At 41.7% G+C, this 26,484-nt stretch overlaps 3 protein-coding genes across 10 annotated transcripts in view; 1 reads left to right on the forward strand and 2 right to left on the reverse strand.

Annotated features, from left to right (window-relative positions):
• The window catches only part of LOC109855004 (neurobeachin), a 181,000-nt gene that overhangs the window by 145,963 nt on the left and 8,553 nt on the right, over window positions 1–26,484 (forward strand). For all 8 annotated transcript variants that reach the window (XM_020428732.1, XM_020428733.1, XM_020428734.1 and 5 more), the window contains 7 exons: window positions 15,449–15,566; window positions 17,756–17,858; window positions 20,175–20,290; window positions 24,244–24,356; window positions 24,549–24,689; window positions 26,008–26,127; window positions 26,314–26,466. In XM_020428732.1, coding sequence (XP_020284321.1) covers window positions 15,449–15,566; window positions 17,756–17,858; window positions 20,175–20,290; window positions 24,244–24,356; window positions 24,549–24,689; window positions 26,008–26,127; window positions 26,314–26,466 — 864 coding nt within the window. The remainder of the gene's footprint in view (window positions 1–15,448; window positions 15,567–17,755; window positions 17,859–20,174; window positions 20,291–24,243; window positions 24,357–24,548; window positions 24,690–26,007; window positions 26,128–26,313; window positions 26,467–26,484) is intronic.
• Window positions 2,489–4,900, reverse strand: LOC109855006 (protein mab-21). Its single transcript, XM_020428742.1, has one exon. The coding sequence runs from the start codon at window positions 4,614–4,616 to the stop codon at window positions 3,519–3,521; it is 1,098 nt and encodes a 365-aa protein (XP_020284331.1). The 5' UTR covers window positions 4,617–4,900; the 3' UTR covers window positions 2,489–3,518.
• LOC109855005 (protein mab-21-like) lies at window positions 6,931–9,055 on the reverse strand. The gene has a single exon (XM_020428740.1). It carries the CDS (start codon window positions 8,675–8,677, stop codon window positions 7,577–7,579), a length of 1,101 nt encoding a protein of 366 aa, XP_020284329.1. The 5' UTR covers window positions 8,678–9,055; the 3' UTR covers window positions 6,931–7,576.

Here is a 26,484-nt window from a genome sequence, read left to right on the forward strand (position 1 = left end):
ATCGCGAATCATCAATCAATAGAATTTATATAGTAATTATTGTAAATTCTAATTACTTGCCGTTTTCTTGGTTCTTTTTGCTTCGCGAAGCAGGTTGTCTGTGACAGCCGTCTTAAAAGTTATGGTGATAAACCGATAAGCATGTAAATTAGCGCAACTTACCGCGTATTCGAGGTTGCCTCGCAAAGTTACGACGTGCAACCGGCGCGTTATGTCCGAAACCGAAAAACCTACACGAAGTCGTTTTACTGTGTCTCGCGGCGGGGAGCGCAAAATAAATCTAATAATAACTCCGCTAAATTTTGATTTTCTTGTTAACTATCGAATAAATTATTGATACATATGTATTTCGGTATATTTTGTGTATTTTTTCATGTATATGAGAGATAATTCTCCGAATAATTTATGTATAACTCGCTTTTACTGATTTAATTGCGGATTTAATTAACAAACTGTACACTAAGTAATTATTTCTGCATTCGTTAAGTATCTAGAAGAGAGCAACTTGCGCAGAAGATTGAGATCTCGGATTTTATGTTACAACTTGTATGATTTATATCTTTGTTTTGTATATAAATAGCGTTAAATATTTCTTGAATTTTATATTCTTTTATGTTTGGTTTTATTGCCACGTTTTATGACTTGATTTCCATTGAACGTCTCTCGCGCGTGCAATCAACGCATCCTGTTTGTTACTTCGCATATGAAAATTTAGACCGCACATAAGGTTGTCTAAGTCGCAAGACTCGCTGGAGTTGGAAAATTTATTCGCAAGTTGAGGAAGCGACTACAACTCGCAGTTGTTGCACGGACGTCGTGTTCGAAGACGACGCTAAACGCGACGCGAGTATCTATTTGAAGTTTGCTTGATGCACATGGTAAACACGGTTGTTAGTAATTGTTGCTTGAACGGATGCCAGTAAGATGCTCGTTTGTGCCAGTCGAAATGAGTCTTTCCACAACCCGAAGAACGCGGTTTCAAATCTATTACGCATGCAAAATCATTTGTTATTTCCGTTTAGACGTTGACTAAAGTGTTTCTGTGAGACACGTGTGTTCTCGTGCGGACCGGTTAGAAACACGCCGGCAACGTTCATTAATTGAAAATGATCCAGCACGAACTCCATCTCACAAGACTGTCTTACGTGTTAGCTATCGCATTTAATCTGCCGCCCAACAAATTTATTTCCCTCTCTCGTGATTATAATATATTAAATTTTATTTTATTTATTAAAAAAAAAAAAAAACGCAACTAGTTTCTCGTCGTTCGGCAGAAAATTAAGTAGACGTGTTCTTATATCGTTAAAGAGGAATTCTCTATTTTTATGCATAGTTATGCGCTTATTATTGCTTAATCTGGCGCATCATCGCGCCAATTTGCAATCATGATACGATAGTTCAATGTAATATGCGAAGTCAATCCGGCAATAACCAGGTAATCAGGCAATAATATTTTATGAAGTATATATAATATGCGTGTAATCTCTTCTTCTTAGTAATAAGATTTTATCATCGCGCCTATATCACACTTAAAAGACGCGTAATGTAATTCCGTAGAAGTCGTTTGGTTATCACCGCGTAACGCCTTTCTTTTCCTCTTACACTCAGACACTCTTTCTACGCAACGACAACCGTTCTCTCCTGCACGAATACGAGCAGCAGCTGTTTAAAAACTCGTCTGGGTTCGACGACGCGAGTTATTACGTAGGCCGTAGATCGTATAAGCTACGCGTATAAGCTACGTTCGCGGTAAAAAAACATTGAGATAAGACCCAATTAGCTTATCAATAAGAGAGGTAAGTTAAAAAAAAAAAGAAAAACAACATGCGATACTAATTACAGGTTTACATTGAAAATAAATGAAAGCAGTGATAAGATAATAAGAGAAGCTCGCTCGTCTTCATCACTTTCGTCGTAGGCTTGTGAATAATAATCGAGTCGAACATTTTGCGTTCACAATGCGAGTTGCATCATTACTCAATTCTGCTGTGCGTAAGATAATTTTTTGAGAGTGCAAAAAGCGACGCAAACAAAGATGTCGTTGCGTACTAAAGTATAATATATTCGCAAATGCTAAATATAATACTCCGACTTTTTTTTTTTTGCGACAATCCTGCGCGTTTTTACGATACGTCTTATTGTGCCGTCGCTCGGGCTTTCGTAACGCGAGAGAGACAAGTACGCGAACGCGAACGGACGAAACGCTCCTCCGCGTTTCTTTCTCTCGTCGTCGCTCTCAATCTCCAATGGCGATGCAAAGCACAAAGAAGTGTGAGAGCGACTGTAAAATTTATGAGACCTAACGTGCTCTTCGCGACGCGATCATCATCAGGCAAAACGTTTAACGATCGTCGCGCGGGGACCACTACCAACGACATTTTAGCAATATTTACGACGGCCGATTTTTTGAACAGCTTATTATTGTGGGGTAAGGAGTAGGTGGTGCGTGATGTGTCATCAAAACCGACGCGTATATATACCAGGCTTCCATATAAATAGCATTGTATTTCACATTTTTCTCGTTACAGTTCAATAAATATCTTCCAAAGTTTTATTTACATAGACGTAGGCGCGGAGGAAATTAATAAAAGAGAGAAACAAACGATTAACCTTTAACCGATCACTTCGGTTGTAAAACTGCAAGATTCGTGTTAATCCTAATAATCGATACGCAGAAAAATTCTGCAGAAAACGTTAAACATTGATTGAGTATAACTATACGTGTGTGAGCAATTACGTTAATTCTGTAAAGACGCTAAGTTGGCAGTTCTTGCAATCTCATATGTGAAAATTTGTAAAAAAGTTACAAGTGTCGCGAGTTATTGTACGAAGCCATCGTGTTTAGAAATAATTAAAAAAAAAAAAGTTAATAGAGATAGGTTTTCTTATTCGAAACTCGTATTCTTTTAAATTCAACACCGGTTAAAGGTTATTATGCACTCACATATTAGCACGATGATGCAATCGGTCGTTATAACGAATCATCTGTTGTGAGTGATAATTTTCTCTGCGACTATCTATAATTAACAAAATATTTCGCATCGACAGTAGAAACGAAACCTGTCTCTGATGTCAAAGTTTTTTATGGCACTAATTCGATCGTCTGCGAGCAATCACCAAACATCACATACACGCGCAAATATTCTTGCCAGACTTGCTTCTCCAAATACACGCACAAACATTTTTTGGGACGTTGAAAAAAAACATTCTAGGATTCTGCGAAATTCAGGAAACTTCAGGCCAGTTTTCATGGCTAAATTTTTCCCGATATTTCGGTAATACATTGAAGATAACAAATTTCAAGAGAAATATGTTTTCTTAAACATATGTTCTTTCACATCACTTTTTTTTAGAGTTAATGATGTTTCTTCCACAGTCTCTCCGCATAACATTACGTAGATACATCTTATCCGCGCTGACTTGAAGTCAGCAATGAAATCAGCAAGTACAGGAACGTAGAATAAAATTGCGAGATCAGTTTACAAAAGTTGTACGATAATCAGTCAGATCGTTGGCAACTACAGTTTCTCGAGCGCGCGACTGTTGGTTAGCAACTCTCTGGTGAGTCTCCATACTTGTTTAGCCGCGTTCTCCAGACCGCTGGGCGATTTTCCTTTGAAGAGATCGAGATTCGGTAGGAAGTAATGTGGGCACCTGCGGCACTGCAGACAAGAAATCAGCTGCAGAAAAATGCCGTTTATTCGCTCAGCCAGGCAACCTTCATCCCACTCGGCCTCATGGGGATGTTTCTCACACTCGTAAAGCAGCAGAGTCTTCATGTGATAACTAGTGACCGGATTACCCGGCAGATCAAGATGCCGGTCTCTCAGTGTCTTTAATATACTGAGACAACGCTTTCTGCACGCGCCTTGCAATAATCGATTCTCCGCGTCGATGAAAGACAACGCCCAAGCGTCGCCCTCCATAGCGGACTGTTTGCCCTGCAGACCTATGCACTCTTTTGAAAGCATATCAAAACCTTCCGTTTTCACCTCGGCAACGATGTTCGGATGTGGCCAGGGTATGTGCGCGATCGGCCAATGGGAAGCCGATCTGGGCCAGAGTCCGGGACATTTGAAGGCTGGTGTGATTTGTACCACGTATCGCTCTCGTATCCGTAGTTTCACTTCGGTAGTATCGGCAATCATTTTTACCGAATCCCGATACGTACATTTGTCGCAGGCTTGCGCTACTAAAGTCTGAAACCTCGAACGTATCTTTCTAGCTGACAGGTAACCAGACGCGGTAATAAACTCGACCCAGAGAGACATGGATCTCTTGCGGCCGTCGCTGAGTTTCAGAACGGCGCAACCCGGCAGGGTGCCATCGTCCACGAAGTTTAGCACGCCCATTTGATTCAGGTAGATGACAATCTCGAACTCCGTCGGCGAGATCACATCGAGACCGTCGAATCGGCCGTTGTAGTCCGTCAAGGACGAGATAAACCTCGGCTCCTGCACCTCCACTTCCTTCAGAACGTCCTGCACTACTCGGCACACCTCTTGAATCGTCTTTGCCACCTGACTTTTTCGGGTCATCACCCGTTCGCTGAAGTATTTGTTAAACTGATAGACCATCCTCGAATGGGACGAAATCATATCAGGCGGTACCAACATTGTGGACCGCCCTCCACCAAAAGTTACTGCACAATCTTCAATTTCTTCGAAATTATTACATTCTTACGTTCTTACACGTTTGAACCTTCCACTGTCTCTCGTTAGCATTGACTTGCTTTGCGCGATTTACCGCATTATATGAGCGCGCCAGGTTTGTCGGTATGGAATAAGCCAATTTTAAGGGTTCGTTTTCGGAACTCGCCTGGTGATCACCAGGATGCACTGTGTGCCGGAGACACGAACGAAGCGAGAGGAAGAGGTATCACGAGCGTCTCCGTGCAGGAGCAGATTGCCGACTGCGCTGTTGCCTACCTCCTCCGCGTCACCCGTTCTCCGTAGCAGAAAACGTTTATAGACACGCCTCTTTCAGCAAACTCCGCCTCACGGCACGAATCCCAGCCTATCGGCGGCTGGCCACGCCATGCGGGGCGTGGTCGGCTGCGCCAGACCGACAGGATCGATCTGTACACGAGACTTCTAGCAGCCTGTACGTGCACGACAGAGGGACGAAGGTAATGCGAGGTAACCCTCGTGGTAGCCCTTCTTCCTCCCCATGAATTATGCAGGAACTGCTTAGTTTATTTCCCATCCGCGAGGGCTCGGTTCCTCCTCTGGCAACCCTTTTAGTTATTCCGCAATTTTTGACATGGTGGATTACTATCGTGTCTGTACCGCCGGATAGAGTTACCTCGAATTTCTTCTACGTCAAAAACATTTTGTTTACAATGGATTAGCATTGAGAATCAGTGGACTGCAATAATTATGTTTCATTATAATAACTAGTTGATTGACACTATATTATTGATTTGTAGTCTTTGAAGCATAAACAAACTGATTTGAATATTTCTTGACACAGAATCATAAAAAAACTAGTTAATAATTTTTCTCGACGTGTAAAATATATATTGTTTTTGTAACAAAAAAAACAACACAATAAATAACACAATTTTGTGTCGTTAATGACAGTTGCATTTTGTATCATTTGTACGTTATATTTATATGTCAAAAGTCTCAAAAATGCAGATAGCTTTGCGTAGCATTGATGTCTCTTTCTGTTGCAAAAATACCGTTAGTTTCACATAACATAAACCAAAGTAAATGGTAGTAAAGGAAACTACAAGAGATAAGAGAAAAGGTTAATATAAAAGTTAATATCTTAATATAAATGCCTAACATAAAATTAAAAGTACATTGCAAATTTCTTGCAGCGGAAATAATGTTCAGTATGTCGAGATTCTACAATCAATAGATATCTTTATTGTTCGTGTTAGAGTGCAATAACACTTATCGAGCGCATTTGGAAATGGTCGAATGTGTGGTAAAGCAGAAAAAAAGTGAATGGCACCGGTTTACCTAACAAATGTCATCGTCAAAAAAGGGACGCAGAACGTTGAGGATAAAATTAAGATAAGAAAGTGTTATTCTATGTAGGTGTGCGTATATATAATGAAGATAGTCGTGTTTTGCGGCCAGCGAGCTGTTTCAGCGCTTATATACAATATACATATATACAAACTAACATGCAAGTAGTTGATGTATTAATTGTATATTGCAATCTGAAGTATAATGTATATCAGATAAATATGGAACTTTATAAAAGTACAAAACAATACCGCGGAGAGAATTAATTTCAAAAAATGCACATATGTTATCATAAATATGGAAATACGAAATAACAGAATAAAAACTGTCGTTATTACTTTCTTATAGAAAAAATGTCTTGTAGAGGATTATTAAGTAATATTTGTTGAAATGGAGAAGTGAAACGGTAGTTGTATTTTATAAATATTCCAGTTATGTGCGTACGCAAAAATATAGTTTCAACGTAGAATATAACGTGTGTTAGTTTTAAGGTACAGTACTTGGTCAATTGATGATGAATGCATTTAATTTCATTTTATTTACATTTTATATTTCAAATATAACATATATAATATATATAATTCGGTTATAATGTATAAAATAAATAGTATTTAAATAAAATACACGTAAAGTATATATAATCCACATATATACATATAACAATGTGTGAACAATCAAACTATTGACGGAGGAGAGAGTCCTATCGTTAACAAATTATATAACCATTGCAAATAATAATAATAACAAATTTTATATTATGTGATGCATGTATAGATGATCAAATACTTATTATAGACATTTATGTAGTGTATATTGCTTCTTGCATGAAACTTATAACATACGAAAATGTGATTATCACTTTTATAAAAGGATAAATTTCTTTCAAAGGATGTAGTGTGTTAGAAAGAAAGAAAGAGAAAGAAGAAGAGAGAGAAAGAGAGAGAAAGAGAAAATTTACTTTTTATTTTATCATAATTATATATTGCACACTATTTAAAGTATCTAATTTTTTTCAACAAAAACATAATTCATATATAGTACAACACATTATGTGTTTACATTATTAATTAACGCGATATATTATAACGATATTTTTTACTTAACTAGTCGCGTGAAATATCGTGTTCAGTGAATTCAATTATCATGATCTCTTTGCTTATTTTTATAAACTTTCATTATAAATTTATAAATTATTTTTACAAATTGTTTTCAAAACAACATATATAAGAGTGTCAAAATAATTACCAAACGTTTGTTATCGTACGATACTTTACTTTCCACGTGACTAGTTGTTGAACTTGAAAAAAAAAAGCTCAAAAGTTCGGCGATCTATTTAAAGTGTGTTATATTTGCTAATTGAATCGCGTTAATGTCACTAAAGAAGAAACCATGTGTAACTTAAAACAATTTAAGTGAAAACGAATCATTTGTAACAATGCACCATCCCTAAGCCTTTGATACAAGCATGTATTAAGTAATAGCCGTAACTGTGTATAGTATCGAGAAGCATATATAATATCCATGTGGCAACATTCTCGAGATCTTCCGATTTGTCGCTCTTCGTTGTCGCGCGTTTTTTTTTGTCGCGCAGAAAAACGCTAAAGTTTTTCCAGCGCACGGCTATTCGTAAGAAGCTCTCTTGTGAGTCTCCAGACTTGTTTCGCGGCATTTTCCAAACCGCTGGGCGACTTTCCTTTGAAAAGATCGAGATTAGGTAGGAAGTAGTGCGGACATCGCCGACACTGGAGACAGGATATCAGCTGCAGAAAAATCCCATTGATGCGATCGGCCAAGCATCCCTCGTCCCACTCAGTCTCGAGGGGATGTTTCTCGCACTCGTGCAGCAGCAGCGTCTTCATGTGATAGCTCGTGACCGGATTCCCGGGCAGATCGAGGTGCCGGTCTCTCAGAGTTTTCAAAATACTGAGACACTTCCGACGACAGCCGCCCTGCAGCAGTCTGGTTTCCGCCTCCGTGAAAGACAACACCCAGGCGTCGCCCTCCATCGCCGATTGTTTTCCCTGAAGAGCGACGCTCTCTTTCGACAACAAGTCAAAACCCTCCGTTTTGACTTCCGCCACCAGATTGGGATGCGGCCAGGGAATGTGTGGTATCGGCCAGTGAGCAGCCGATCGCGGCCACACGCCGGAACACTTGAACGCCGGCGTGATTTGTACGATATATCGCTCGCGTATACGCAGCTTCACCTCCGTGGTGTCGGCGATCATTTTCACGGAATCTCTGTAGTTACACTTGTCGCAGGCTTGCGCCACTAGTGTTTGAAATCTGGAGCGTATCTTTCGGGCGGACAGGTAACCGGACGCTGTGATAAACTCCACCCAGAGAGACATTGATCTCTTGCGTCCGTCGCTGAGCTTCAGCACGGCGCAACCCGGCAGGGTGCCGTCGTCAACAAAGTTGAAGACACCCATTTGATTCAGGTAGAGAACTACCTCAAATTCGCCCGGCGAGATAACCTCGAGACCCTCGTATCGGCCGTTGCACTCAGTCAGAGACGAGATGAAACGCGGCTCTTGCACTTCGACCTCCTTCAGTACGTCCTGCACGACCTTGCACACTTCTCGTATTGTTTTCTGTATCTGGTTCATGCGGGCTTGTACCCGATCTGCGTAGTACTTGTTCATCTGGTACAGCATCTTGGAAGGGCCGCCCATGATATCTTGCGGAACCAACATCATGACGCGATTGTTTGTTTCCGATGTTCGCAAAAACGTTCCCCGAGCGAGAGAGCCTCATTCTCATGCGCAAACTCACTCACAAATCAACATGTTATTGGTGTCGTTGTTGTTATTGTTGATCGTTATCCCGTGCATGATTCCGTCGGAAACACCCCGGGGACGATCGCGCGGTGCCCGATTTCGTCTCTCGATTCTCTCGAAAGTCGGGAAAGAGGGTGGGTTGTGGGTGCCGCTCAAAACTCGCAATTTTGTTAAAAAAAAAAAAAGGTTCGGCGAAACGGGTTACGGATGAACGAACCGTGCGTGCCTAATCGTGCGGCAGGTGTTGTACGTGCAACGAGCGCAGCTCGAGGTGTCCCGCGCGCGCGACGACAGAGAGAACGCCGCTGACCACCGGCTGGTTTCACTGCTGTTGTAGTTGTGTGCCTTGTTTCCAAGTCCCGCCTCCGGAACGACAGGGTCACGTGGAGCGTGCGCGTTGTTACCACGCCTCCTGTCGTTCCTCCTCCTCGTCGCTCCTTCTTCTGCCGCTCGTCGTTATCGATGGGCAACGATAAGCCGGCGGGGTTACGGAACCCTATATGACGTTCTGTCACTGGTGGTATTTCGATTTCTGGGGATATTTCTATGCGAATTCCCTAGATTGTACAGGAAAGCTGTTTGATAAAAAATTACAACACAAAGATTTTGTCACTTTATTAAGATGTTAGAATTGAAGATAAAAAAAAAATTTTTAATGTTCTGATTACATGTAAGATTTATTGTTTGAAACAAATACGACAAAATATGTAAATATATATTTTGTTTACTTTTTTATTTTGGTCAGTGTATCATCGCATGATGTAAAGTGACACACAACGCGAGTGATAATTTTTTAAATTATTTGTACGATACACTCTTAAGTCGGTGTTGGTTTTATAAGTTATATATTACGTATATATCGGCAGTTGACAGATTGATAATGAATGAATGAGCGATTCCACGGTACGATAATTTCGGACACGGTCGAGCGAACCGATAACGTTCCGTTGAAAGGATCATTTGAATAGTGGACGCTGGCACGAAAGGAAACGGAAAGTGTGGACGACATTTCCCACTCTTCGTTCGCGTATATACCGACACACAAAACGCGCATGTGCGCCTTGAATTTTATGTGCGTACACATCCACACATCGTGGGGCAGGTGTGTGCGACGTAAAATAGCTTACAAACACGAGATACTTGAGCCTTGCCTTTTTATACCGCGCGATCGTAAAAACTCACGCCACCCGAACATTCACTTTGGAAGAATACCGAATCCACCAAAGCGGAATATATCAGATATAGGCGACGCGTAAGATTTTGCCGATTAGAACCTTCGTATCTTCGGCAACCATCGCTGTCCGCTTGCTCGGATCTTTTCAACCCCTTTGCGCTCAAAAAAAAAAAAAAAAAACAGTAGCAAAATCTTATTGTTCACGTGTATAGGAATGTATACGTGCGGGAATCTTTTTCTTTTTTTTTTTAATTTTGAACATTTTTGTCGTAAAAATTAATCTAAATATTTTTGCAACATATATAATACGTCTCTTCCGATGCTTTTGCGTTCTACGTGCAAAACTTTTTGTTTGCCATTAGTATATAACACCGGACATATGTAACAATAACCGTCTTATTTGCAATTTTCTCCGTTATTTATCGTCATATTGTCAATTGACTATATATCATTCTACAATTCGTGTTATTTATACTTTTATATATGTTCCGCTCTCGCGCCGAAGCTGCGGAGCGAAACGAGTTATATACGCCCGCGGAGCGTCGCGCCACGTTGAATTCGTGCTCCTCGTTCGTAGATAATCGAATAAAGCTCGGGAATCCAATCTACTCCAAGTTGGAGTGGTAGATTGGTAACCCGGCGGTCCCTGCTTCGTTCTCGCTAATACGACTTGATTCATGAGCCGAGCACGTGTGTCTCGTACTCGCGCTCTCTGTCCCGCTCTTCTTGTTTCGCTCTCCCGTATCTTGCGTCGGTGAGCCGGGGGGGTCAAACGTTCTGCTACATCAGCCCTCGCATTAAGGCAGAAACCCGGGGGCTGCTTCCGCCCTAAATGTGCCTTTCATCATACCATTTCGACTTAATTCGTTTATCATTCGAATTATTTGTACACCGATGTTCTCGCGCGATCCGGTCGGACGTGAACGAATACGATCGCTACCGCGAAATCATCCTTCGATCAGAAGTTGAACGCTAAAAAGAATCAAACGAATTTGATTAAACGTGTATCGATATTTTACTAATATTTTTTATTCTCATAAAAAAAATTTATCTTCATCGATCGACTTGCAATCGATGATCGACATCTTCATCGCGAATAGAACAAGTTCGAGCAATCGACGCGCGCCAAAATATTTCGCTCGACGGCATATTGCGGATATATACAATAGACACACAGAAGAGCACTTTTGGTTTTCCTTGCGCAGAGAACTATCATGTTTCTATTGTGTAACATTTCTATCGAAGGATCGTGGCGCGCATCTTCCGCAGCGGGCCGCTCCGGTCCGCGCAGACGGCACGTCGAGTCGACCTTGTAAATCAGCTCGGATGAATATCCCCGCGTAATCCCCGAATAATCCGGGGACTCGCTTGCTTGAGCTTTGGCAGCCGGGTACGGTCGGCGATCGTGTAGTACGTATTTCACGGTTTCTTTGTCAAATGGCACGGAAAAAAAGATCTTTCCAAATGTTTCGGGAGGAGAGGTTTCGTTTCGAAAAGATCGCGTATCATTACGTAAATCCAGCACTGAAGAAAAAAAAACTACAATGAGAGTAATCGAACAATGCCGAATTGCTTACTTTGTTTAGACGCGCACACACACACACATCGTGTGTTCTGTTGCAAACGAGACGATTCCATCCGGTCACATTAGTTCCGGTGAAATAACCTCCGATGATATTGCAATCAGAATAAATTTAACGTTGTGTAATAATTAAACATACGCGATCATTTACAACATATAATTATTGCTAGCAGCGGAACTTTTATCCCTTAATATTTACGAACGAAATATAATTTCACAACGATTTCGTTTAAAGCAACAGCCGGTCCGCTCGTCTGTTACCGGAAACGCATTATCTTACTTTACGGTATTTTACAGAACCTGTGGAAAACTCGCTTACGGGTTAATTAAATGGAAAAACACGGGTCTGTGTGTAGTCTATCGGTCGTCATTAGTGCAGACAGCTCGGCGGTCTGTTGCCATCGCGTTCTGTACGTGTTTCGTGCTCGGCGACGATCTTCTCGTTACGCGCGATGTATATACCACGAGCGTGCTTTCGGATATTTTTTTTTTTTTGTCTATCGCGCGCTTGCGGCAAATTTAGCGGAACACGAGACGAGTCACGCCGCCCTTTGTGCGTTGCGCGCCGCGGTGTGTTATCTCGCGCGATGCTGCGGTAATAAAGGTATGAGAACACGCACGTGACACGCATAACTCATCGCTCCGGAATGGGTACCCGAATGTTTCGAGCATTAGCACCGACATGTTCACGGAAACAGACGAAGTCTGTTTCTGTCAGTAACACGACACCCCCTTGCAGCGTCATTGTTTTCGTGAACACTTACTTCCATCTCGTGACGTCATTGAAAAATTATTTCTGTATTTATTTTTTTTGTGATGCGCTAACGCTGATAAAAATCACAACGAATAAGCTGCGTATGAAATACCATGACAAAATGCCGAGTGACACGTTGTTACACACACACACACACACACACACATGAGAGCGTAACGTTTCGTCTTCACGAGCCATTTATGCGCCGAACAACTCCGTTTGCACACCGTCGTGATTTCGAAAGAGGCAGAGAGCCGAGTAGGGTCTTCGTAGGCGTCCAAGTGAGCTCGACGAGCGAAAGAGAGAGCAGCGGGTCCATTATTGTCCGGCGCTTAATCTGTTTGTTGTATATACCGCCGGCGGGCTGCTAAGTGGTATCCCATTCTACAGGGTATATACACCCTACGGGTGTGCGTGGATCCAACCGATCGAGGGATGCCCCCTTGCGAACGCGACACATGTTGTTACATCACGTCGCCCATTGTCGTCGCGGCGCAACAACCCCCCCAGCTCCCGGTCGGTACGAGGTTTCGGTCGAGGAGAGATGAGCACGGGGAGAGACGTGGGGAGAGAGCTCTAATCGCGTACCACACACTTGACACTGCGCGCGATCGAGGACCACTCTCTCTTAACCGCGTGTGGTCCTCGCCACCCAACCGCTGAACTTGTACTCGCGACATATATTATTTTTGCGTCCTGTCGCGCGTGCACGACGCTCGTTTTTGAAGCTCGATGACATCTCAAATAGAGCTCTTGAAATGAACACGCCGCATGTGCGCACATTACGAAGATGTATTTCTGTAGAAATATATCTCACAGAATTTCTCTTGCGCACGTGAGGAATAATTAGACAGCATTATTGTTTTTTTTTTTTTTTTTTTTGTTTTTTTTCAAGAAGAGAGAAACGTTGTGCTATATCTCGCATATGAGAGTCTATCTACGAACCCTTATCCACCCTTGACAAGATTTAATGCGTAATGTACGTGATGTATCTGTATTGCGCGGCCGCAGGTATCCAAGTAATAGATTCCGAGCAGCTACGCGGTCGTTATCAATCTCGAGCAGTGTTTGGAGAGAGTTTGCGCAGACCACCCCAGGGGTTGGCGCTTTTGTTACATTTGCTCCTCTTGGCTGGTTTCCAAACCTTGCGCATGGTATCTCTATGTGGCGCACACACACAATACACGTTCGACGGGATCACCGCCCTTAGATCCTTAGAATCGTCAAAAAAAACACAAAATGACAAATATCGCACTTAACGATAATTAAAACATGTTGTTTATCCCCGCGCTGCGCTAATGACGACCTACATCCCCCCGAATTTTTGCCGACAGTCATGCCCGACTGTTTGCCTCTTGTTACGAGTCCAATATATGACATATTTATGATCCCCGGAGACTCTCAAAAGCCGCTTACGCTCTTGTAATTTTGAAACGCGTCCTGCACGTCATCACAAGCGTTCGCACAACATGCGTCGAACGAAACTCGGAACGTGTTTTTCGATATGTTTTTTTTTTTCCTTTTTTCGTTAACCAAATTGAATTTTTGCGCGTTGTCATAATGCGAGAAGTTTACCTTGCCGCGACTTGCCGCGGTGATGATGACTATGTGAAAATATTAAGAAGTAAAAATATTGTTATGCAAAAAGAAACGTTGAATTCCGTCGTCGTTTCCGAGCCGTGTATATATATAAATTTCTGCGTTTTATTGATAATTCAGTTTTTTTAGCGGTCGTTTGTTCGTTAATCGAAACGATTACACTCATCAGAATTAAAATCACATATAAAGGCAAAACGCGCGCTACCCGTTTCTTGTTAAAATTTGACGACTGTTGTATTTAATGAGGAATTTTGAACGTTTATTTCTTACTCTCGATTTATGGTAAGTTTAGATTCTGTAATTCTCTCGTTCTCTTTGGGATCTGGTTGCCGTCGCGTCATAAAAAATTAATCAAGATGTTTGTAAAACGCGAATTTTATTGCTTGCAAAATGCGTTGATCATCAATACGTTTTTCATTTGAAGAAATAATGAAAAATAATCGAACGCCGACAAGAGAGAGAGAGAGAGATCGCAGTTTTCTATCGACATTCCAGATATCGAAATTCATTTCGCGCAATTTTCGATAAAAATCGATGTGTAAAATTGGTTTTTGGAACTTCGATATCGGCTCGCTGAGTAAATTTAACATCTGTTTTGGTTGTGTTTACACTTGCGCGATGGTTGTTGATTTTTTTTTTATCGCAAAAGACAGCTTCAACACATAACGAGAATCGCAGATAGGATCTTATTGGCATTTTGGTCGCGGATCTTTCGAATCTAATCAGCTGAATGGATCATTTCGGCGGATTATTTCGGGGATAATTTCATTCGCCGCGCATAAGGACATCGCGCGGCGGCGCGATACGTCCTCATTAAGAACCAAGAATTGAAGTCCTTGTTAAGACGCGGGGTGGTAAATCGAGATCCTTTACTTTGTCTCCCTCTTCTGTCTGTCTTTCTTTATTTCTTTCTTTTTTTTTTGTTTTTTTTTTTCACGGTGTGTTCGCCGATCTTGTTTCCTTCTACCCTGCTCGCTCTCTCGCCGAATCTCGTTCTTTTTGTTCTCCACCTCTCCCTCTTTCGCCAGCGAGGTTGTTCACGACTCGTTCGAGAGCGCAAGTCCGCGAGGTCCTGGGATCGATTCTCGGCTCAGCAGGAGGCTCCTCCTACCATGACGGCCATCTTGCAACTGGCACACTAGTCTCACTATATCACATCACACACCTCACTGCATCGCCGAGCTTGCATACTTATATTCAACCATGCCGCCTTTGGTCCCCAATGGGAATTTTCTTTGCGGTGTCCGCCCACACGTTGTGATATTGTTATCAAAAAACGCTTGTTTAATCGGAAAAGATATCGTTGCAATATGCTGTTGAGTTTGCGAAAATCCGAACAATTTTGTATCAACTTACATAAATCGGCGAATGTGCGCGAATTCGAACGCAAAGAATTTCTAAATAAAAAATTCCCTTATATAATAATTCCTAATATAAATCTTAAGGATAACTTCAGCGTTGTGTGAGTTAATTTCAAACTCGAATAATACAATTAGTGCGAGAAATAAAATAAAATTTATGCTCGCTTGAAAAAAAAAAGATTCTTTTAAAAAACGGTATTTTTAATTTTCTCTGTTCCAGGTGCTGAAATACTGCGACCATTTGCACGGAAAATGGTACTTCTCCGAAGTCCGCGCGATCTTCTCGCGCCGTTACCTGCTGCAGAATGTGGCCATCGAGATCTTCCTCGCGAGTCGAAGTAAGTGCTCCGGTCAATTTCTCTCGTTTTGTTGTTCGTCCTCAATCAAGCGCGCCGCTTTCGAACGAGAGCGCGCATTCCAATTTCTTGCTCTCACCCTTCCCGAAGTACCCATCTGCGTTGTTTCGCGCGACGAAGACGCGATCTAATCCGACGAAAACGGGCGGCGGAATTCCGAGCTCGCCGCAAGGTGTGCGCGCGAACGTTGGTTTTTACATAATAAATATCTCGCCCGCATTTACGGTATGTCTTTTTTCTAAGATCATTTTATTATTCAATCATCAACGTCCGCGCGCACCTGCTACCGCTGCTACATATCGCAATCTCACATTGCAAACGGTAGTTTCACGTATGTAATAGCTTCAATATTTTATAAATGATGTGATGAAATTGTCAATATAAAATCATCTTTAATATATTGATTAATTACACGGTATTCAGAATATCTTAAAAACGTTGAAATACGATCCATCCGTATGTTATCGAGGAGATGTTAAAAGCATCGAAGATATTGCGCGCGTCGCTTAAACTATCAACAATTTTCTCAACAACTTTTTGTTAACTCAAAACAAATTATTGTCGTAAAAAAACCCGCGGTTATTGTAAATATGGCGGATCGGTTGTATCTGCTTCTGGCCTCACTGCTGATTAGTTCTCCGGAACGCAAATAAATAAATTCCCGAGTGTCCCCTCGGATTCTAATCTGATCCTGACTTTCGATACGTCGTGAGGAGGACGTTGGAATGTCATCCCTGCGAGGTGTCTTCGTCGTTCAAAAAAAAAAAAAAAAACCAAAATTACTGGAAACGCGCGTTCATTACCCAACATCGGGAAACTTGCTCGGATCGCTGTCTCTTGTAATAAATCTCTGAATATTAAAGTCTAGAGAAAGAGAGAAAAAGTTTTGTTTTTTTACATATCTTTTAAAACGCGGTCGCGGTGTAAGTTTCACAGTCGTACGGTCACTGATTTAAGCGTTATTACGTTTATCCGAAATTGGACATGGAGGAGACTCTCTTCTTCTGTTCTCGAACGCATAACAGTTAGTTCTGCGCGAGAGACAGCTTCACGATTATCGCTTTTTGACACGCTATCGTGCGTACGCTATTAATTCACGTTATCGGACATTTGGGATACGAATAAGTAAGAACAGCTTCGGCGACGAACTGATTGTTGTCGCGCGGGAGCATCTGCTCGCGCACAATATACACGCGAATGTTTAAGTAACATTGAACAATATGCATGTACCAGCATAAGTTCAAAGGAAAACAGCTGAAGAGGACGTATGTGTCGTTTTCGTAATAACCGTGCGTAATGTTTATGTAAATAGAAGTCGTGCAAGTTATATTGACGAATTTTCAATAATTCTCAAAACAAGTTTAACCTTTTCGCTCCGGGACTGGTCCATATATGGACCAGCAAGAAAAGCGAACGTAATAGATGTTTATAAGGTCAATTTAATGCACTAAATTTAGGAAAAAAATTGAAAAAAATCCTGGTTACTTCTTTGACCTTCAAAATTAACTTTGAAGGGGGGGGTAGCAGGTTATTATTAACTTTTTCAGCTAAAATGCGAGGTCAATTTTAAAGGAAAAATTCCCGGAGCGAAAAGGTTAACAAGAAGAACGTTTGGTCGCATATTAAATTCTTGGATCAAAATGAAATGTGCATCTTACTCTTCCGTTTGGACAGCTCCGATAAATTACGGGGAAATATTTTTGTTAAGCGTCTTCTTGCACGCTATTCTTTGAACCCTCGTGGGAACGTCGCAAACGCGCTCTGGACACAATTGGATCTTTTTTCCGCTTTTTCATCATTTCGCACAGAAATGAAGTTAATCAGTTTTATTATCTAGAAATTTATATCGCGCAACAAAGTAATATTACACTCATTGATTTATTATCGCGCAACGTATTATCTTCATATATCGTTGTTGCGTAATTGAAAAAGATTAAATAATGTGATATTCATGTGATATCTATTTACAAATAAATTAATATACATCGCTGTTATTAATATTTTCGCAAATATATCACCAAAATAATTGTAACATTATAAACAAAAATTGTTGAGAAAAGTTGAAATTTTTTAACGGAGAAAGCGACTTTTTCTTGTCTATCGTACGTATGATTGATGTGCAACGTACTCTCGAAATATCGGGCGCGCTTTAACGCCTTTTTGTCCCGCAGCCTCGATCCTCTTCGCGTTCTCGGACCAGGCGACGGTGAAAAAGATGATCAAGGCGCTACCGCGAGTCGGCGTTGGCATCAAATACGGGATACCGCAGACTAGGTAAGTGATAACCGCCCGAAGACGCGAGGAAAGAAGCGCTTCTGTCATTCCACAGAAAGATCCGGAGATCTCAGAGCCTATTTCGAAACGCTCTTGTCACATTCCCCCGTTTCTTTGTCCTTTTCGGTAAGACGGTATTCCATCCAGGGACGGAGTCGAGGAGCTTTATTTTTTTTTTTTTTTTTTTTTTTATGTCTATAAATTTACTCCCAACAAAATATATCGTACATATATTATTGTAATTAGTGAATTTAGAAAAACAAATCATGACGGAGACAGAATATTCTAATTTTGATTTACATAATAATTCAAGTGGCAAAAACACACGGTTGTTCGTAATAAATTTACATTTTAATGTATTTAAAAAAATGTTTCTTGTATTCTCATACCATACTTACATTCGCGACGAGATTTATTTCATTCGAAAAAGAAAACGACGAAAATCAGAAAACAATAAAAACCAACGATAAATGATTTACAAATAAAAAGAACGAAGATGCAAACTTCGTCCCTGCACGAGATTCCCGTGTCTTCCTTGTATTGTCACAGACACCGAAGAGAGAGAAAGAGAGAGAGAGATCCTCGCAGGATACCGAGCCTGCCATAGGTCGGCAAGTGTTGGCGGTAAGAACAGAGGTTCGCGTATCCGCGCTTCTCCCTCGACTCATCCATTAGAACGCTCCTATACACGTATATATACGAGAGAGCGGACGAGAGAGGATACATCGACCATAAATATACGACCGCGAACTCGGACATGTCTGATCCGAGGAGAAAAAATTCCTCTAGCTAACAAAAAAAAAAAAAAAAAAATACAACAAAATCTTTCGGTGTATAAAATACAAATCTGACGTTGTGAGATACGTCCTGAACGAGTATTACGTCGCGTCAGGAAATGCTATCCGCGAAAGCTTGTTAAAAACACGCAGCTTGTTGCAGACTTGTATATTGTCGTAAAAATTTTACGTTTATATTCCTACTGCCGTAAGATACGCGATTTATCGAAGAATTCGTGAAAAATTGTTTCAAAAATTTTCACTAAAAAATAATTAATATATGCGCGCATTTAAACAGTTACGACGTCGCGAAAATTGCAATTAGCATTTCGGTCGCAGCAAAGAGGTTTTTTCACGCGATCGTGTGTAATTTACGTGAGATGACACGTTCAAAGACCGAATTTATACGTCCGGTCTCTTTTTAACGTCGCGAAGGACGAACGCGCCGGCCGTTAAAGTCTCTCGGTGTAAATCCTAAAATCAGCGTTCATCTTCGCGTTCATAAACTTGCGAGACTGGCGCTTTATGGCGTGAACGCAAAACTGCCGTGGTGAGCGCTTCTCGGCGTATAATTGCTCTTATGAATTGAGACCGACTCTTAATTGCGTATCAAAGCTTGCGCTTTGCGCCGCTCGCGCTCGTTTGATATTCGGTAATTAAGGTTCACAGAACGCGATGCCGCGACGACGTAGGTAGGTAGGTATATCTCACACTCTGCGAGATTTTACGCACAATTACGCCGTTGTGTTACGGCAAACCGTAAGAGACGTCTCGATTATTGATACTTCATTGTTGGCGAGATTCACCTTCAAACGCGAACAAGCAAATCTATATGTTCTTGTTTTCACGTGCCTACGCAATCTTTTGAATGCTTCGGTTTAACGAGCAGAAAATGCAAAGGTTTCGAATACACGTGGTATAAGAGATGGGGTGAAATTTTATATTCGATTATGACATCACGTTAACGACGTTGTTAAGGACGGAGAAACGTTTTATTATTATAATAGTGTATTTGTGATATATTTTATCAACTTTCTCATTTTATGAACAATTTACCGTATTTATCCGCTGCAATTGTGTTAAATCCTTAATAAATAATACAAAAAATAATGAAATTAGAGTGTGTGCGGAGTCAACTCAACTTGTTGACTTTGAACATCGACATGTTGACGTTACAACTTTACAATTTTTTAACTCTTATGGACAATTTTTTGTAACGTGTGACTAATCTTTCTGTAATTAGACCACACGTTCCGAGAAGCTTTAATCAACTTCGCATCTACACTTTAATTTTTTTAAATTATTGTTTGGTATTTTCTGGTTTTTACATGTAAATCGATCGCGACCGATGAAGACTCACGTAAGAGATCGAAACGTTTCGCAATTTTCCGTACACATGTGATAAACTACCTAAATATATCAATCTGTTTCCGGCTCGATCTTTGACCTCCCGTATTCTTATTATTGTTTATATAACGAGCGTATATATATATATATATATATATCTCATATCTCACTTTGTTAAATCCTTATTTTACAGACGAGCGTCGTTAATGTCGCCGCGACAACTGATGAGAAGCTCAAATATGACGCAAAAGTGGCAGCGTCGAGAAATATCCAACTTCGAATACTTAATGTTCTTGAACACAATTGCCGGTAAGTATATCTCTATATGCAGTGATCGCAAATCGCGATCGATCGATAGCGCGTTCGATTCCTGTAACTCAGGTAACATCGCTAGATCATAGAGATCGTAAAAGTAGCGAGGCTGTCGGAAGTTTTTTTTTTTTTTTTTACGGGGTGCACACGGGCGGATGGAGTCTGTCGCGACGCATTAGGGATGTTCTCAATCAGCTCCGTGTTCCGTTAGCTACCCCCCATGCGAGTAATCCCGACCTCATGGGCCCCGGTAATCCTCTCCCGAGAGAGACTCACCACCACCCCGCCCTCGCTGAGGGCGAAATAGAAGCGCGCGCGTCTTTGTTTCTCTCTTCGCTTTAATATCCGCTCCCTCGCACGCTCATCGAACCAAATCACGAAACTCGAGACGTTTGCCGGCCTCGTGTGTGCTTTTTAATAGGACAGTTCTCTCTTTTGACGAGACGTGAGTCTCACGACGAGCGAACTCGAATCGCGAACGCGCGCTGGTACGGTATTCTCGATCACCTCGCTAGGCTTTTTATCGACGTTAATTTTTTTTTCTTTTTCTCCCCGACTTTTAATCGGAGATTTAATGATTCTCACGCGCGAGTTCGCTCATTGCGTTTTTATTATCGTGCGCGATAGGATAATTTATCTTTGAATTTCACGGAAGAGAGAATTCAACCGCGCGCACCATTTGTCTCTTTCGTATATTACACACACGCGGGATACCTTAGAAGAAACAAACGTATCATCAAACGATTCTCTTCACGTGCCGCGAGGTTCATCGACTCCCAAGAGTGATCGATCTCTCACCGGCGATTCTCTTCCCCGTTCTCCTCTCTCTTTCCCCCGCGGGCGAGAGACTTCTTCGATAATAATCGTCGGTGCGCACGCACGATTACCGTTCCGGGCGGCAGCATCGTCGATTCGTCGTCGCAGGGTGTATTAACCGAGTGTTCGGCCGTGATTCTTGTAAACAAGTCGACGGTTAGCCGCGCTCGCCCGTTATATAAAAAGTTACGCCGCCAGTGTGGGATTTATACGCGCCCACGCACAAGAGCGGGATCGGTCGCCTTAATGACGGCGATGAGCACGGACGCGTAATTATTCGGATTTCGGCGGAGCTTGCCCGCGCGCGATGCCCGGGGGTGGCCGCAACGCCGTATTTACGAGGGTTATATATTAATTGCTCGAATAAATAGCCGTAGGTATATACTTTCGCTCGGAACAGCGCGTCGACAGCGGGAAAGAGAAAGAGAGAGAAAGAGAATCGGTACAAAAACGAACCGGTCCGCCGCCGCACCGCGCTGCTGCGCGCTCCCGCATACGATCAAGAATTTATTTGCTCTCGCGGGCCCGCGTACGCGCATCGGTTTATTAAAAATTAATGACAGCGCGAATCCGATGTAAATACGATATAGCCCGCACTGTGGCGGCCAGCGGGTACGTGCGCGCTAGGCGGATCATGAAAATCATCTTCCGATCGTCGGAGACGATGACGACGAGAATTCTCCGACAAAGAGTCTCTCTCGAAACTCGGACGGAGATATACGTCGGCGGGGAAAGAATGACACAAATTGTGACGAATTCTTTGAATAAAATAATTTACAAAGAGAGTCAAAGATGTATGTACAGTTGTGTAATTTTTCATTGAAAATTATATTAAGAGCTTTTTTTTTTTTCTGAGAAATATCGCGCACGAAATATATATATATATATATATATATATGCACAGTTGTCGACATCCGATCTGCGGCATGCCGATTGCAAACGCATTCCGATCTTAACTCTTCGCGATGTAATTCCTTTAGGCACGTCCCGGAGATGCGATATTTTAAGTCCGTTTAAGTAACGTAAGTAAGCAAGTGTGTAAATATATAACCTGGAAGATCATATATAATGAGCGCGGTTGTATTGATATACGGACGCTTTTGTGGTGTGTAAATCTGCCGTATTTATTTCCCAAGATGTATGCAGCTCGTTTCACATACGCCGAACGGCTGCGGTCTTTCCATTTCCAGGTAGTTGCCAACAGGTCGTCGCCTGCGCTTTCGATCGTATCTAGGCTGGTCCTGTTTTACGGTGAATTATTATCGAGGACGCAGCGACAGTTCGATAAAACGACCGACCGACCAGTCGAACCATTCACGCGTACAATCTTTTCGTAATTCCGAGATATCACTGTCGAAGTCGAAGATTCAGCAAAGTAAAATTTTTTTCACAATTCTCTCTCGTCTTCGTTAGATTCTAATTAATTATTTATATACAATATTTATATTTATATTTATATGTTACTTTTTTATGTTTATATTTCTAAAAAAAAAACAATCGAATTAAAAACAAATACGCGCGTTGTTTCTTGTTGAAAACAGAAAAATCTTGATGAAAAAACAAATCGTAGAATTCTCTCATTTTATTAATAATGTTTTTCGCGCAACTTTTCTCGACAGCAACCGCGCAAGTTTGACGATTTATCTTCATCTGCGAACTCACGTCACAAATATCGCTCGAATTTTTTTTCTGGAAAGTGAGACGCGCACGTTGCGCGTTCGCGGAGAGCGAGACTATAAGGACTGAGAAATCCTCGGACATGAGAAGGGGGTGTCGCGGACATTCCCGCTGTCGAGGCGCGTTGCTCGAACGCTCACTCACGCCGACGCTACCATTAATAATCACTTTGATGCATAACGCGGCCCCGCTATTATTTACGCCCGGGTCGCGCGAGGCTCACGATTTACGGGCGTATTGTAGGAACGGTCGGGATTTTACACAGCGGCTGCTGCAGAGTGTACGAGTTTCTCTTGGTCTTCTTTTCGTCGCGGAATTAAATATCCGCCGAAATTTTTCGTGCGTTGACAAATGACTTTTACGCGTCGATACTTTGAAACGCATTAAAAAAAAAAAAAAATTATTTTGCTACAACAAAAATTGCGACAATACCGAACAACTTTTTATTGTTTAAAATAAAAATATTCGTAATTGTGATTCATTTTGCAAACATTTTATCATACATCGTGATTCCGTTCGCGCGGTACACGATTATTAGAGAGAGTCTACTCACAGAGAATTCGATCGCTTCGTGAGCGCGATAAACGTTTCGCGTATACTATTTCGCGACGAACGAAAGCGACCGACGTAACGGGAGCGATGAGGGAGGCTGGATACACGACACACGTGTATCCGTCATGCGGGCGCCGAGTGACAAACTCGCTGACGTGCTTTAATTAGCGACAGGGAAAGAGATTAGAACTCCACGAGCCCTTGGACCGCGTTCTGCCGTCGCTAATGCATCTCGGAATGGGATTCCGCGGAGGTTTCGAGGGGAGGACACGAGTGAGACCTCTGGGAGTGACAATTTCAGGAGCGATTAGCCGTCACGCTCTGAGTTATGCGCTTACTAAACGGCGCGCCGCGCCCCATTGAGCCACACGGCGCGTTTTTCGTAAAAATAGAATCGAGACGGGCGCGCGAAGATCTCGCCGTCCGCTCTTTCATCGCCCTTTGGAATCGAGGCGGCGCGGGGGCGCGAAATATGAGGAGTGACCGTAGTTAAGACGCAGGGTCAGGACGGGGAAAAAAGTAGGCCGACGATTATCCGCATTAAAAAAAAAGAAACACCGTTCTCCGTTCGTCTATTCTCGGCAGTACATAAGGAGGAATTTAATTTAAGCACTTACTCGTTTCTCTCTTTGACTTTCTCGTATTTTATTTTTTTCTCCTTGCCGCGGAAGGTTGAGCGATGATTTAGATTACGCGAGAAGAAAAAATAAAATATATATACATATATATATATAGCCTCAGCCTCGTTACGAGATTTAGTGTTGATTTTTTTTTTTTTTTTTTTTAATGGGAAATGCGAAACACACGATGATGATTCAGCCAACGTATAAAGGTGGTAATTTCACTAACAATGTATATTTCTGCTTGTGAGTTATACTAAAGGAAGTGAATTCATCTTCTTTCAGGTCGTACGTACAATGATTTGAATCAGTATCCCGTATTTCCTTGGGTGTTAACGAACTACGAAACGAAGGAACTCGATCTCAGTTTGCCGAGCAATTACAGAGATTTATCGAAGGTACGGCTTTTTTTTTTGCACAAATTCTCTCTCGCATAGACAAACGGGTAAACCGATTATTCTGTCCGATTTTATTTCTCTTCTTTGTGCACACGCGTCGGAAGATACATCGATGCGTATCGCGGCGAATTTTCTAATGCACGGGCAATTTTAAAGAGATTTGCGAGATTTTTGATATTTTGTATATTTCAGCCGATCGGCGCGTTGAATCCAAACAGAAGAGCTTACTTCGAGGAGCGCTTTCAGAGCTGGGAACACGACACTATACCGCCTTTCCATTACGGCACGCATTATTCCACCGCTGCCTTTGTTTTAAATTGGATGATACGCGTGGTGAGTACACTGCTGTTTATTAGGTTTTTTTTTCGTATAAATAATTTAATCGATATACGTTTTAAAACAATGTTATCTTCATCGACCTACTCTACATCTTCGAGAGAACATATATCAGGTAACATGTTGTAAAATGTTAATTAAGACGTCGTTGAGAATCTTGTAAAGATTCTCTTACATCAAATTAAGAAGCGAATAAACAACGTCATTGAATCTTATATAAATGATTCTCTCGCATTAAACAGCGCAAATATATGACGTAAAGGATATTTATTCGCATGATAAACGTATAATTAGCTTTCAATCGCGGAGAGATTTTTTGGCCTTTCCATTTGCAAAGCGCGTCCAGTCTGCGTCATAAATTTAAGCGACACTTTTAGTACCACGCGCGCACTAATTTGGGGGCGTCGAAAACGCCCTTGTGTTCGCCAGCGACGCCCGCCTTTCTCTCGTTAAATATACACATTTGTGTTTTCTGCCGCATTTCCTCGTTCGCTTGAAATTCAAGGTCTAACTGGAAAACGTCTTTATCTTATTTTTGCTCTCGCCGAAATTGCGTCGATCGCGATTGCATTCGCGAAACCACGATGATTTCTTTGTGTAATTTTTTTTTAAACTACGTTTATTCACGATTTTATTTATTCCGACCGCAGCGAATTTAATGTGAATAAGTTTTTATTTAATTGGCCTTCAATATCGTTTTAAAATGCGTTCGAAGTACTCTGGTGTTATTACGTATTTAAACGTGAGCAGCGCAACACGGCACGTCTAATTGTTTATTCACTTGTATGATGTTCCGGCGCACTGAGATTGTAAAATATTGCATCGTAAACAATAATTTTTATCGGTCTGCAAATGTACGTTTACTAGACCACCGCTCGTTGGAAATATGTTAACGACTTGGTTGTAACGTTATTTCGGGATCTTATCATGAATGAATAATCGTAGGTATGCGGATCGTAATATACGCAAAAATCACGTTTACGCTTTCGCGTAAACGTATAAGTACGTTGATTATATGTGTGCGGGTCTCTCGCTGGCGTTCGTTCGCCCGTCAACGAACTGGATGATTGACTAGGAACGAAAAGAGGGTTTCGCGCTCACAAAGAGCCCGCCTCTGTGAAGTGTCTCTAAGTGGCGGTTTAAAGTCGCGCCGCCTTTTTCACGTCCCTTTTACACTCGTCTTCACGTATCTTCTTATTGACATCCCGAGAGAATTCTGCGTTGCAACAGAGAAAGAGAGAGAGATAGAGAGAGACTAGAGTCGAGTAAAATACACCCGGGCTCTTTTAGTTTTGTGAACAAATTATTTTTCCAGGAACCGATGACGACTATGTTCCTGGCGTTGCAAGGCGGTAAATTCGATCATCCCAACAGACTTTTTTCGTCGATTGCGCTTTCGTGGAAGAATTGCCAACGCGATACATCCGACGTCAAGGTTCGTTGCATGTAATTAAGATACTCGCGTCATTTACATTCCTAGTCACGGTGTTGCTGAAAACAGTTTTTTATTCATCATCTTGTTGTTAACATTAGTGCGTAAATTTTTACAATTTTACGCGTCGCTCGATATAACACCGGAGAGATTGGGCGGAGCTATATGCAATTGTCTTCTCATTAACAGGAATTAATTCCGGAATTCTTCTTTCTGCCGGAAATGCTGGTAAACAGCAATCGTTATCGTTTGGGCAGGCAGGAGGACGGTAACCCGGTCGGTGACGTTGAATTGCCACCTTGGGCTTCGTCTCCCGAAGAATTCATTCGTATCAATCGAATGGTAAACAATTTTTTTTTT

The sequence above is a fragment of the Pseudomyrmex gracilis genome, unplaced genomic scaffold (genome assembly GCF_002006095.1).
Source record: "Pseudomyrmex gracilis isolate BER0280 unplaced genomic scaffold, ASM200609v1 scaffold_78, whole genome shotgun sequence".
Classification (NCBI taxonomy): Eukaryota; Metazoa; Arthropoda; class Insecta; order Hymenoptera; family Formicidae; genus Pseudomyrmex; species Pseudomyrmex gracilis.

Bases quoted from the DNA above. Each gene is read 5' to 3' on its own strand.
- LOC109855006 (XM_020428742.1), bottom strand. From the start codon at position 4,616: ATGTTGGTACCGCCTGATATGATTTCGTCCCATTCGAGGATGGTCTAT.
- LOC109855005 (XM_020428740.1), bottom strand. From the start codon at position 8,677: ATGATGTTGGTTCCGCAAGATATCATGGGCGGCCCTTCCAAGATGCTG.